General features: G+C 39.1%; 1 protein-coding gene across 5 annotated transcripts in view; it reads left to right on the top strand.

Moving 5' to 3' along the window:
- Window positions 1-14,231, top strand: part of celf1 (cugbp, Elav-like family member 1) — a 150,271-nt gene that overhangs the window by 78,005 nt on the left and 58,035 nt on the right. For all 5 annotated transcript variants that reach the window (XM_039607849.1, XM_039607848.1, XM_039607851.1 and 2 more), the window contains 3 exons: window positions 5,552-5,634; window positions 9,169-9,217; window positions 9,338-9,472. In XM_039607849.1, coding sequence (XP_039463783.1) covers window positions 5,552-5,634; window positions 9,169-9,217; window positions 9,338-9,472 — 267 coding nt within the window. The remainder of the gene's footprint in view (window positions 1-5,551; window positions 5,635-9,168; window positions 9,218-9,337; window positions 9,473-14,231) is intronic.

Raw genomic sequence — 14,231 nt, 5'->3', positions numbered from 1 at the left:
TCTCATCCCAGAAGCTTCTTCTGTTGTAAGAGCAAGAGCATTTGGGAAGAATCTCAACCCTGGATTATAGATACCAGACAGTTGGTGTCGTAAGCCACCCCCTCTGTTCTAAAATGGTCGTTCACAGTGGACATAGATGGTTTCTTTCTCAGATGAGAGGTGAAATGTCTTCAAGAAACTTAAAGTCCAGACGCTCCTTAGACTACAATGACCTGGATGACTGAGAACCTTCACAGACATTTCATTGTTTTTTTTTCTCTTCTCTTCACTAAAATGCCGTTAGTGTACTACAGTGGCCTCATTTGTCTGTTCACCTGGAAAACAAAAAGAAGAAACATGATCTAATTAAATACATGAATGGCCAGAAATAAACAAATCAGTTAAAAGTCAGGTGTTTTTAAAAAACAACAACAACAAAACCCTCCCCAAACATGTCCATGGTTATCTGTAGGTCCAACAACATGCTGTTTAAAACCAAAAGACTTCATTATCCTGGGCATAATGAAATAAGATAAAGGAAATAAGTAAGACCATCAACATAAATGATAAAATTCCCAGCCAAAATAATTTGATTACATAAAAATACTATTGACGATTTAGAAAACAAAATTTTGGAGGTGTTTTATGCTTTAAAAAGCAGCACCTGAAAGCTACAGCGTTCTACCAGCTTAATAGGTGAGCATTTAAACTATTAAACATTACAGCCAAACCTCCACCCTGCCCACTTTATGTGGAAAGAATTAAACAATCATAAGTGGGAGGGCATAATCACCAAATAGACTGTACTCTCCAGATTTCATCCACATTTCTGTTAAGAACAAAATCAAGCCAATAGAGATGGAGGAAAACCAGGTGTTGAGGTTGGGCACCTTGCTTAATTGCCCCATTCCATGGCCATAGGTATGAGTGAGGTCAGAGATAAAAACACTATGGCAGACTTCTTTTACAGTGTCAAAAAGATGCAGAAGCATGCATTTCAGTATCATGCACTGCTGTTTTGGAATATCATTTGTGCCTGTGTCTGCCAAGAAAGTTCTCTAAAATGTCCAAGACTATGGCGCCTTGAATAGATAGGGTTTAGAGAGAGTTTTCGGAGATGCTAGATGATGTATAGGGTGTGTAGACCTATCTGAGGGAGAACCTGTGGCCCAAGATTAATGAGATGGGGCTGCTCTACTCACCTTCAGATGATTTGCAGACCAGGCAGAACAAGCCTGAGTGTTACGAGTGAGAGCATGGGAGGAGGTCCGTTGCAAGTGGAGGGAATTCTTGCTTGTCCAGGATGTTGTACCTGTTGAAGATGGAGGATAGCTGGATTATTTATTTATTTATTTTCCTCGGCAGCTGCTTTTTTTAGACTGTGGATCCAATGTAGTCAAGATGACCGGTTTCTTCAATTTAGCTCCTTGGCACACCTAGAGATCCAAGGCCGGATGATAGGAAACTGGGATAGACTTCAGTTCTGTTTCTGCTGGGGCAATGGCGGTTGCACCCACTCTAACTAAGAAATTGATGAGGTTAATCCAGCCCTTTAAAACTAACAGACACGTAGGGCTGTTTTCCAAGCCTGACTGCCTTGAATACACTTTCCAATAAAGGTGAAAAAGAGAAATATTTGCAGTGGTTGGAGCTGAAACATTGCAGACATGTAGTGTGAGAAGTGGAATTTATGGAGAATTTCATGTCAGCTATCAAAGATGGATTTTTTTGTAAAGTTTTGTTTATTAAAATAACCTTGTTGAATTTGAGAAGAAATGTCCTTTAATTTCCCTGGAATCTTGCAGCATTTTGTGATGAAAGTTGGCACAAGTGTAGAGAAGGTAACCCAGAGGAGTAGTCAACTGACAATTTCATGTTTATAGTAACAGATGAATTTTAATAAAATTTGTATGTGATGTTATAGTTTTCTAACATTTCTAACAGGACTTTATCACATTCCTTTGAAGTTTTTAAATTTGAGCACACTTGTCCTTTAATTTCTTGGGAGTATGAAAGCATTTTGAGATGAAACTTGGCCCAGAGGAGAGGAAAAAATCTGTTGAAAGTTTCACGTCAACTATCAAGGATGATTTTTAATGAATTTTTGAATATGATGCAATCAGGCTCTTTCAATGCAATGTTTGTTTTTATGTCTGCGCAAGCTTATGCTTGCGATCAGGAATGAAGGAGAATCTGCGCTGCTGTAAAAGCGCAAGAAAATTTATATGGCAGATAGGAGGCGGCTGGCCTCACTGTGGCTCACAAATGACAGCTAACTTGACCGCAGTGACAAACGCAGCCCAATACTCCAATTTTCCCATTGCTACAGGAAATAATCACCAGATGAACAGAATCAACTTTTGGAGATTTACTTACCTGGATGATTGAGCATGCATCAAGACGAAATAATCACCAGTTTTCCACAGACCAATATCAGTGCGCAAATAGACTCTGTGCACCTTAGCATATGCTACTTCCGCTGGGGAAACTCCTGTAGGGCACTTCGTTTCCGGTGTGATATTCGCTTCTTGTTTACTGCTGGCTTTTCCAAAACAAGTCAACCAAATGGATGAATCAAGTGGCGATTTACATTTCTCGAGATGTCTTGGGCATTTATGGAATCTGCCAGTCTATGAACAGCATCTACATATGTAGATGCTGTTCATAGACCTGTCGATATTTTTCCCCTGCGCCTCAGAGCAAAACAGAGAAAGGATTCAAATTCTATATTTCTCAGTATTTGTAAACAGCAGTCCCTCGTTTATCGCAGGTGTTATGTTCTAAAAATAACCAGCGATAGGTGAAATCAGGTAGCCAATTTTATTTTTTGACGGTGCAAAACGTTTCGTCGACATTGTTGTGTTTGTTGGGGAAAAAACATACAAACATACAGTACTGCACTTCAGAGTCACACTGCTAGCGATCGATGCAGCGATTCTGTACTGTACAGGAGAGACAGCACGGAGGAGATCGACAATGGTCTGCAGCCGATCAGGACACAGGACACAATGTGATGTTTTAAAAAAAAAAAAAAAAGCATGCAAACTTGCACTAAAAATCTGCGAAACAGCAAGGTGAAAGGTGAACCGCGTTTTAGCAAGGGACCACTGTAATTCTGAAGGTAAGTCACAACATACCCTTCGTAAATACTAATGTATAGAAACCCTTACCAGCAATCATTCATTTTTTGTGTGGCTTTTTTTCACAGTTTGTTAACATGCTGTGTAGGTGTGTACTTGACTAGCTGACATCGACATAACGGGGGAAACATCTGGCTTTGACTATTGTTCACCTGTAGTTTGAATGCTGAACATTTGCCTGTTTAAATCATAAGAACTGTCACTATTCAGAGATGTGCTTCTGAATGTGGACGATGTGTCTTCTGATTTTGTAATGCAGTTCTGCTTGTGTTGAGTGATGTAAACAACCGATCGATCTAAACTCTTTAAACGTCAAAATTGATCATTAGATTTTTTATGACACAACAGTGGTGAGTGTTCCCACCTTCTGCTCTTTGTAACTTAACGCGATCTTTCCGTTTTCGTGTTTTGGACATGATTTTGGAGTATATCTTGGCAGTAGCAATTGACCGCAAAATAAAGCTACTGGAAATGTACAACCCTACACCCGGTCTCAAACCAGGAAGTTTTTTCTCGTGCACAGGGTCTATGAGGAGAAACGTAGCAGACATCTCATTTCTGCTCCAGACCATCTGCAGGTGGAGCTCATCAAGCTGCAGTGTGACGTTGAGTGTCACATTTGGCACCAACAGCTCCTGCTTTTCAACTTTTACCGCCAGCTTTATGAAAGCAGGTTCCTTGAACACAGATTTGAACATTTCTAAGAAATCGATAAGCTTGTTTGGCTCACCATACTGGTGAAAGACATTCTTGGTTATGAACTTTAGCAAGAACCGCATAAGGACAAGACTCTCACCAGCATGACATCTTGTGCATCAAAATCACTGTCTCTGAACCAGACCTGGCCTATTTAATGCAATTGAGATCTCAGTACCACCCTTCACATTAGTGCAGACAAGTTATTTGTTAAGTCTTTTGAGGGGAATGAATTCTAAAATCTCAGTGAATTGATTTTTATTGGAGAATGATGAAAACCATAGTTTTGGATATGCAATGAGTCTTTTTTGATCAGTGTATCATTATTTTATTTTGTTTTTCAATTGACAAATTGAAAAACAAAAGAACCAAATTTTGGTAAAAAAAAAAAAAAAGTTAAGATTTATTTCCGTTCTGTGTGAAGAAATGAAAAGTATGCCATTTGCAATAAAAATGTCATTAAATAATTCATTTGCATTTAATGTTAATGGTTCGTAGAATGTCAGGCTGAATGGTCAGCCCCCACCTCTCCTCCCCATATCTGGCCATTTTTGCAAACGGTTTGGACACCCTGGTGTACTGTTTGGTTCTGAGATGTTTTCCAGTTTCTTATATTACTATACTACTTCTGTGAAGCTCCCGTGAAAGTTTTTCAATAATCAGACTTTGTATGCCATTATAGTGATGGGGACTACAACACACATTTGTAACCTTTGCTTAACTGAAATAAGTCCAAGTGGCTTTTGGAGAACTACTAACATATAGAAGTTTCTGTACTTTATGAAACCTATAATGTGTTTGGTCACTGTGTGTTAGATAAAAACATGAAAAGTACAACTGCTGCTGTGGTATTATCCCACATGTTTGTCTATAAATCAGTCCACAACAATTCTTAAAAAGAATTCACTGTTTTCTTGCAGCATTTTAATTTTGTAAACTGAATAGATTAAATATCATTTCATCAACAGCATATACGTATTATTGTGTTTAGTTCTGATTTGAATAAATAATAATAATGTAAATTGTTGGTGAATTAAACACAACTCATGTTGTTTTAAAATCATGTGTGGCTCTAAACGGTTTGATGGGCAAGACAGTGGTGGAGTGATTAGCACTGTCCCCTCGCAGCATTCAAATTCCTGGTTGGAAACCCAACAGGGGCCTTTCTTTGTGGAGTTTGAATGTTCTGTCCATGCCTGGGTGAGTTTCCTTTGGGTGCTCTGGCTTCCATCTCTGAGTAGATTAAGTGCTTAACATGTATAGAATAAAGTGCTCTATGAACATGTAGGTAAAATTATGTTACATGTATTCTTCACTGACCACATTACTGGTTTAAGAATTTTTATTTGCAAAATGCATGCGTGCATAATAGGGTTATCTTTTTTTGAGCTGAATTTTATGAACGCCTTGCCTATGCATGTTTATCAAGTGTTAACAGTAGTTCTTTCCCTTGTACTTTGTGAGGTACAGGAGTTTAAATTTTTTTTTACATCACCGTCATTTATGTTATTTTTAATGCATATTGTAATACAAGGCGTTATTTTGCCCTTTGTTTCTTCTGTTATGTGACATTCTGTGCCTTTTCTAGAGGTGGCAACATTACCCTATATATTAATTTTATTTTTGGTTTGCTATGTTAATGTCCTTTGTTTTTGATTAGCAAAAAAGGAAAAAAAACATGATCTTCGTATGATGTGAATCAGCTGAGTAAGATTTCTTTTTTCAATCTCTGGCAGGTTGCTGTTTTGTAACTTACTATAGCCGCAAATCAGCCTTAGAAGCGCAGAATGCTCTGCACAACATGAAGATTCTGCCAGGGGTAGGTGATAGTCTTTGATTTGCCCTTTCAACACATGTGGGGTTCACATTGAAACCTTGAACTTAATTTTTGTGTCAATTTTTGGTTGTCCATCAGAAAAGTGGATAGAGATTAAGCATATTTTGTCTGTCTGAAAGGAAATTAAATCACTCATTTTGAGACATCAAAGGCTATTGATTTTTGTTATGTCTCTATTTTTTTTTCAGCAGTTGTCCACAGAGCTGCACTAGGCATTTACCCTCCAGATTCTTTGCATGACAGCTGGTGTGATGTTCTGTTCCCAATAATAGTGAAAAAATATAAAAATATAAAAGTAAAACTGCAGATAAGAGGAATTAAATGGCAAATAGACTAAGGAAGAGAAAAAAAATATCAGTTGAGGAAAAAAACTGTCTCCCCCTGTTTGTCAGGATTTGTTCAGTTTTTAATCCCGATCCTTATAATCATACTTTTTTTCAATGAACTATGAAAATATTAAACTTCTACAAATTCACTAACAAATGGCTGAGAAAGAATAAAAGGAGGGTTTAAAAGAGCTAAGTACATAAATAGCTATTCACTGTCAAATCTTAACTAGTTTTCTTGATATTAAAATAGGGCTAGGGTTTGGGTCGGTCTGCTACGGGGCCTCCTCCCAGTGGGACATGCCCTCATACACCTCACCCAGGAGATGCTCAGGGGGTATCCTAATCAGATGCCCCAACAACCTTAACTGATTTTTGTGATCTAGAGGAATAGTGGTTTTACTCTGAGCCCCTCTCGAATGACTGAACTAATTTCCGCTGTTGTATTTGCACAACAGCGGAAATTGCATCTCCCTCTTTTGGGCTCTACCCAAAGCTCGTGACAGTAGATGAGGGTGGGGAAATAGACTGACTCGTAAATCGAGAGCTTCCCTTTTACACTCGGCTCCCTCTTTACCACGACAGACCGGTACAGCGTCTGTATAAATGCAGATGCTTCCCCAGGTCCATTTCTCAATCTCTCAATCTCTCACTCTCCTCTCACTTGTAAAGACAACCCAGAGATGCCTAAACTCCTCCACTTGGGGCAGCAACTCATCCCTGACTCAGACTTCACTCTTTTGCTGCTGAGGACCATGGCCTTTGATTTTGAAGTGCGGATTCTTATTCCCGCCACTTCACACTCAACTGGGAACCGCTCCAGTGCTTGTTGGAGGGCCACCACCTGTTGAACCTAATACAACCACATAATCTGCATAAAGCAGAGATCAGATCCACAGACCATCAAAATGGAAGCCTATCGCCACCTGTTTACCCCTATAAATTCTGTCCATAAAAATGATGAACAACAGTCTGTGACAAAGGACAGCCATGGTGGAGTCCAACACCCACTGGAAATGAGGCAATACGGATCAAGCTCTTGGAACCGTTCCACAGGAACCATAAGAGCTAGTCCATATTCCTAAAGCACACGTCACGTGACATTCTGAGGGATGTGGTCAAATGCCTCCTCAAAGTCCACAAAGCATATGTAGAGTGGTTGGGCAAACTCCCACCCTCACCCTCAAATATCTTACAGGATAAAGAGCTAGTCCAGTGTTCCGCGACCAAGACGAAAACTGCATTGTCCCTCCTCTAACCGAGGTTCCACTAATGGACCAACTGCACCCTGCCATTGACCTTCTGAGGTGTACAATCCCCCCTTCATGTGATGTTGCAGAAAGACTTTCCACTTAAAATGCAGTATTTCAAAAATAATCAAAGAAATATGTCAATGCTTGATCAAAAGTAAAAGTGTTACTCAGTTTTGTTTTGTTTTTTTTAAATTAATGAAAACTTTAAAAAGTAGATGTTGGGTCTTAACTCAGACCCCGCTGTATCCAGGACTTATTCCCATGAAAGAAAAACAAGGCAACAGTGTTCGATCGATTACTTGCGCAAGGGAGGCCTCATCTGTGTCCAGCACCAAAATGACCCCAAATCCGGCCTCCTCTCGCTGCCTTTTATTGAGAGACAGTTCACACAAAACACAGCAAAGCAACGCCCACATGGTTCTAAGGCATTGTATGTATATGTGTGAACTTTTATATGTAAGTAGGAATGTGTGTGTGTGTGTGTGTGTGTGTGTGTGTGTGTGTGTGTGTGTGTGTGTGTTTTGGGGGGTGCGTTTGTGTGACCTCCTGCTGACCAAAAGGGTCGTAAAAGCAGGAAGCTTACAACACAAGAAACAGATCTTTTTTTTATTCTTTTATTTAACCTTTATTTAACCAGGAATGTCCCATTGAGATTAAAAACCTCTTTTTCAAGGGAGTCCTGGCCAAGAGGCAGCACATTTCAAACAAATACATACAAACAAACAAAGTTAAAATTACACAAAACAATTACACATTATTGAGGCAGTCTGTAGGCCTTTGAGTTTAGTTTAAAAACATTTAAAGACAACAGTTCAGTCAGTTTCAGTCTTTCTGTAACAGGTTCCACGAAAAAGGCGCAGAGTGGACAAAGGCTTTCTTACCCAACTCTGTGCGGACAAGGGGAACAGACAGCAGCAGCTGATCATTTGAACGCAAGGAGTAAGAACCACTATTTGTCCTTGTGACCAAAGTACAAATATAAGGAGGCAACAATCCAAGCATAGCTTTGTAAATAAAAGTGTACCAATGCCCCTGTCTTCTAATGGCCAAAGAAGGCCATTTTACTCTTAAGTACAAGTCACAATGATGGGTCAGATATCTACAGTTGGTGATAAACCTCAAGGAAGCATGATACATCGTGTCCAACATTAGAAGACATGAAGAAGAAGCGTTCATATACAGAATGTCACCATAATCTAACACAGATAAAAAGGTTGCAGTGACAAGACGTTTTTTTACTGCAAAAGAAAAGCACTGTTTATTACGGAAAAAAAAACGAAGTTTCAGCCTCAGTTTCTTTACAAGTCTCTCTATATGTGGTTTAAAGGTAAAGGAGTCATCTATCCAGACACCAACGTATTTATATTCATGAACTATCTCTATGACATTTCCTTCAAGGGTGGACACCACTGGAATAGGCTCTCTTTCAGATAGGATGTATCTACAATAAAACCTCCCCCAACACAAAGTGGTTAGAGGTGCTCAGGATCAAAGGAATGGCTTTGATAATACTGCTTGAACTAAGACTGTACAAATTTAAGAAACACAATGGCAACATTCAACAATTAGACCTAACAGTAGAAGACAGCTCTTTTAACATAAAAATGCAGCATAAACATGCACTTCCTTATTTTAAAACAATCCTGGTCTATTTATTCTATTTTCTGTTCTTCTGTAAGAAGTAGTGTAGCGACAGTGCCCCCTACTGTAGAGAAAACTTGGTACAGATATACTTAAAAAGAGCAAGATAATGCAGTGCTGGCTTAGCAAAGCGAGGATACTGAGAATATCTGTAGTCAAATGGGATCCAAACATCTCTAACAAGCACACAATATTAATTTTTCACAGCTTGGCACATGAAACCAACGTATTTGTTCCTGTATCTCTACATGTTGTGTATTTTAGGAAATGATATATATCTTTACTGTCTTGCTCAGATGCACCATCCAATCCAAATGAAGCCAGCTGACAGTGAGAAAAACAATGGTAAGGATTTTGCATAAGTACCTGCTAATAAACATACTTGTATGTATGTTGAATGTTGCAGAGCACCCTATTTCTTGATATAATACACATAAGTTTAATGTTGTCCTTTGTTTAATACAGCAGTGGAGGACAGAAAACTGTTTATTGGAATGATCTCCAAGAAGTGTAACGAGAATGATATCCGACTGATGTTTTCGCCATATGGACAGATAGAGGAGTGCCGGATACTCAGAGGCCCTGATGGACTCAGCCGCGGTAAGACTTTTTTGTGGTAAGGTTTAGCTTTCCAACTTTTGCTATTTTGTTGCCAGGCTTATACACAGTTATAGTGTGGTATTGTTTCTTGTCCATCTGCAGCTTTGTTATATGGCTGAAAATGACTAAGTCCAGTAGTCATCTTTTGTAATAGTTTATGGTAAGTAAACTAAAGGATTGTAAATTAAAACTCAGTGATCCCCTATGAGCAAGCACTTGCGGTATGGAGCAAAATAAAAACTACCTTTTAATGTGTAAAAACCTCTGGCCTGACCAGGCTCAGGGAAGGAAAGCTCTTTTCTTAGGCCAGATTAGAGAAGGAAAGACAGAAGAGTGTCCTGATTAAACAAAAATTAAACAGGACATAGCACAGACTATGAACCAGGGGCATAACCAAGAAAACTGTTCAAGATCTAATGCTCTACTGAATGCTTTATTAAAAAGGAAAGTTTGTGCAGAACTAGGGGTGGGCAATGTATTAAATATACTTTATGTATTGTGAGTTTTGGTTTGATTAAAATGGCTTTATCGTAACCATAAACTATAAATTGCCATGGGAATATTAAGCTATGTGCATGTAGTTCATTGTTTTGTTTTGTGATTTATCAAGGAGGATGCCGAACAAAAGTAATTTGCCATAAAACATGCCATAAAACTATTGCCACAAAAGGTAGCAGTCCCATAAATGTATTCCACCAGCTGAAAAGTCATCCACTGGGGGTGGCTGTAGCTCAGGAGGTAGGTAGGTCACCTACTGATCGGAAGGTTAGTGGTTCGATCCCTGGCTCCTCCTCCAGTCTTTGTGTCAAGTATCCTTGGGCAACATACTAATGCATTCATTGGAGTATAATTGTGTGTGAATGTAGTTCGTAAGCGCTCGGTTTAGAAGAAAGTGCCTGTGTGATTGGGTGAATGTGGCATGTTGTATAGAGAGCTTTGAGTACTCTGGGAGAGTAGAAAAGTGCTATATAAGAATCAGTCTAGTCCATTAACAATCCACTGCAAAATAAAGAATGCTTTAAACTTCACATGTCAACGTCTCCCTACACACCAAAGAAAACATTAAATAAACCAGCTGTGATACCTGTGACTGCTCTTGGTCAGTCGTTTTTAGAGTCACTATCTAGACTTTTGTTTCTGTAATATGAGGTCATTGCATTTTTAATTTTACTGTTTTTATATGTTATAAGCACAAAAAGAACCTTTTTAATTTCACTCGTTTTATTCTGTCTTGTGAATTCTTCCTTGATTTACTTTCTTGTTGTTATGATCTTTTGTTTGTTAAAGCTCTAATGTTGACCACAGAAGGAGAGTTACTGTCACAGTATTGTCATTTGTGAAAACCTGCAATTCATTCAGATTTTTTTTTTTTTTTTAAACAATGATTTATTGATTTTTGGAACAACACAAACAGCAACAAATCAGCACAGCCAAATACAAATAAGAAAAAGAGAAGGAAAAAAACAAATACAGGTACATGAGTTACAGATATACATGTCTGGGTCAAAATATGTACAGCGTTTCACATTTGAAGTCAAGGGAAATAAAAAAGAAAAAAAGGGGAGAGAAAAAAAGGAAATACAGACATTAATTATTGTGTTTAAAAACAAAATGTGATCCCCCTTTATGTAATAGCACAGCAAGGTCACGAGGTAGGTGATCAAGCAAAGGCTGCCATATCCTACAGAATGCATTACAATTGCCCTTTATGATGGCACTAAGGCGCTCCATTGGCAGCACCTTGAACATTTCTCTGTACCATTGTGTAACAGTGGGGGGCTGTCTCTGAATCCATTGAAACAGTACACATCGCCTCGCTAAATGTAAAAGTTTACCTAACAAAAGCCCTTCTATAGATAGACCCGGAACGAACAGCACAGGGTTCAGTGGGATCGCCTGGAGAAAGATTGAGCGAAGCTCTATAGCAATATTTTTCCAAAATCTAGTAATTAAAGGACATTGCCATATGCAATGGTAGTAGGTCCCCACATCCGTATTGCACTTTACACAAGGAGGAGAAATCTGAGGATGAATTTTATTTAGAAACTCTGGAGTATGCTGCAGTCTATGTAAGATTCTGTAATGGCTTTCCTGGAGTCTGTTACAGGAAAACAATTTTTTGGCAGATCTAAAAGTTTTGGACCATGCTTCTGCACTAAGCTGAACTTCGAGGTCGGTTTCCCACCGAACCCTGGCCTTATCAGTGGTTACAAAATTCAAAGACAATAATTTCCCATAACAAAGAGAGATAAATTTCTTTTTTGTGATTATTTCCTCATTAAATTTAAGAAGAAAGCTTTCAATAGGATTCAAAATTGCTTGATTGGCTGGAAATTTAAGGGAATTTACAAAGTGCCTTACTTGTAGGAACCCAAAGAAGTGTTTCTGTGGTAAATTATATTTAATTTGAACTTGATTAAAGGCCATAAAACTACCCCTTTCAAACAGGTCGCAAATAAATCTTATATTTTTAGAATGCCAATCATCAAATATACTAATGCCAATACCTGGGGGGAAAGCTTTATTCCTAATTAGAGGTTGTAGTGCACTAGAAAAACCTCTTCTTCCGACGTGGGCAGCAATATTATGCCAAACCTTAAGTGTAGGCATCAAAATGAAATTATTTCTGACACCAAGAGGAAGGTCAGCCAGATCAATAGATAAGACTAAAAGGCGAAAGAGGGTCACAGCACCAAGTATCTACCGGTGGCTCACCTTGGTATAGAAAGGAATGTAACCACCCTGAGATTATTTGTGCATGGCAAACCCAGTAATAATATAAAAGGTTTGGAAGTGCCTGCCCCCCCTCATCTGAAGGTAGTTGTAAAATCTGTATCTTTAGTCTAGATTTCTTCCCATGCCATATAAATTTAGAAAGATATCCCTCAATCTCTGAGAATGTTTTTCTGTTGATCCTGAGAGGCAACATTTGTATGGGATATAATATTCTGGGTAAAACATTCATTTTGATTAAACTTATTCTACCCATCCAAGATAGGGGGAGGTCAAACCACCTATTGAGGTCATTCTTAATTGAGGCCACAATTGGTTTAAAGTTCAACTTGTACAACTCTGTTGTGTCTGCGGACACCCTAATACCTAAATATGTAAAACCAGTGGTTGACCACCTGAAAGGAAAATTAGGAGGAGTGTCCCACCTCCCCCCATCACCCAGTGGCAAAGCTTCAGATTTATCATAATTTATTTTATACCCTGAAAAAAGGCCAAATTGATTAATGATATGTATCAGTGCAGGAATAGATGTTTCTGGCTTAGTGAGAAAGAGCAATACGTCATCCGCGTAAAGGGAAATACTGTATTCAGTATTCAACAAGGTTACCCCACAGATCTCAGGGTCAGTTCTTACAGCCTCTGCCAGTGGCTCCAATGCAAGTGCAAACAGTAGGGGAGAAAGGGGGCATCCCTGACGCGTTCCTCTACCCAGTGGGAAAACATCTGAGACCGAGCCGTTAACCAATACCCTTGCAGCTGGGGCCCCATACAACAGTTTGACCCACTTGACAAATTCAGATCCCAAACCAAATCTTTCCAAGACATCAAATAGATACTCCCACTCCACCTGATCAAATGCTTTCTCAGCATCCAATGAAATTGCAAGAGCCCTATAATTGGTGTTCTGAGAGAACTGCACAACATTTATGAGTCGGCGTACATTGGAGCGGGAGTATCTATTCTTGACAAAACCCGTTTGGTCAGGCTTTATCAGAACTGGCAGAACCTCCTCCAATCGTCTAGATAAAATTTTGGACAGAATCTTGCAATCTACACCGAGTAAACATATAGGTCTGTAAGATGTACACAGATCTGCAGGTTTATCCTTCTTTAAGATCAGGGATATATGGGCAAGGTTTAAGGTGGGTGGAAGTGTGCCCCTCTCAAGAGATTCTATATACATTTTTAATAAAGGGCCCACCATGTGTTTGGCCATTTTTTTTTTTTTTTTATAAAACTCTGGCCCAAACCCATCAGGGCCTGGAGCTTTTCCACTCTGTAAGGATTTGATTGCATCTAAGATCTCCTGCGCCCTAATAGGACTGCAAAGATCTAATCGACTTTCCTCTGATAGTATAGGGAGATTAACATTATCAAGAAACAATTTCCTAGCGTCTACAGTATTTTGACACTCAGGGGAATATAAGTCCTGATAGAACTCTTTCATTATTTTGCTGATAAGTTTAGCCTCAAATTGTAAAACACCTTTCTTATCTTATAGAGAGGGTATTGCATAAGAGCCCTTTTTCCCCTGGGTAAGTCGGGCAAGTAAGCGTCCAGGTTTGTTGCCCGATTCAAATAATCTATGCTTTGCATAGAATATTGCAGTTTCCGCTTTCTGAGTTAGTAGTTGGTCCAGGGCTGATCTGGCTGCATCCAGTTTTTTAAGCACAGAAACAGACGAGGATTTCTTAAACTCCCTCTCCAAGTTAGTAATGTCGCGTTCAAGTACTAATTGTTTGGCTAAGGTGCTCTTCTTTTTCACTGAGGTGAAAGAGATAATAGAGCCCCTGAGAAATGCCTTACCCACCTCCCATAGAGTAGAAGCACTAACCCCCGGTAAGTCATTTGTAGAAAGAAAAAGTTCCCACTGATCTTCTAAATATTTTACAAATTGAGGGTCACTAAGGAGAGCTGGGTTTAGCCGCCAGTGTCTAGACAAGGGATCATAATAAGGTGGTAATAACTCCATTGAGACTGATGAGTGGTCTGAGAAAGCGCATGTGTTGGTCAAACAAGCCCGAGT

This window comes from Oreochromis aureus, unplaced genomic scaffold (genome assembly GCF_013358895.1).
Source record: "Oreochromis aureus strain Israel breed Guangdong unplaced genomic scaffold, ZZ_aureus HiC_scaffold_60, whole genome shotgun sequence".
NCBI classification, from domain to species: Eukaryota; Metazoa; Chordata; class Actinopteri; order Cichliformes; family Cichlidae; genus Oreochromis; species Oreochromis aureus.
The sequence above is the reverse complement of the archived record's forward strand: the minus strand, read 5'-3'. Positions and strand labels throughout refer to the sequence as shown.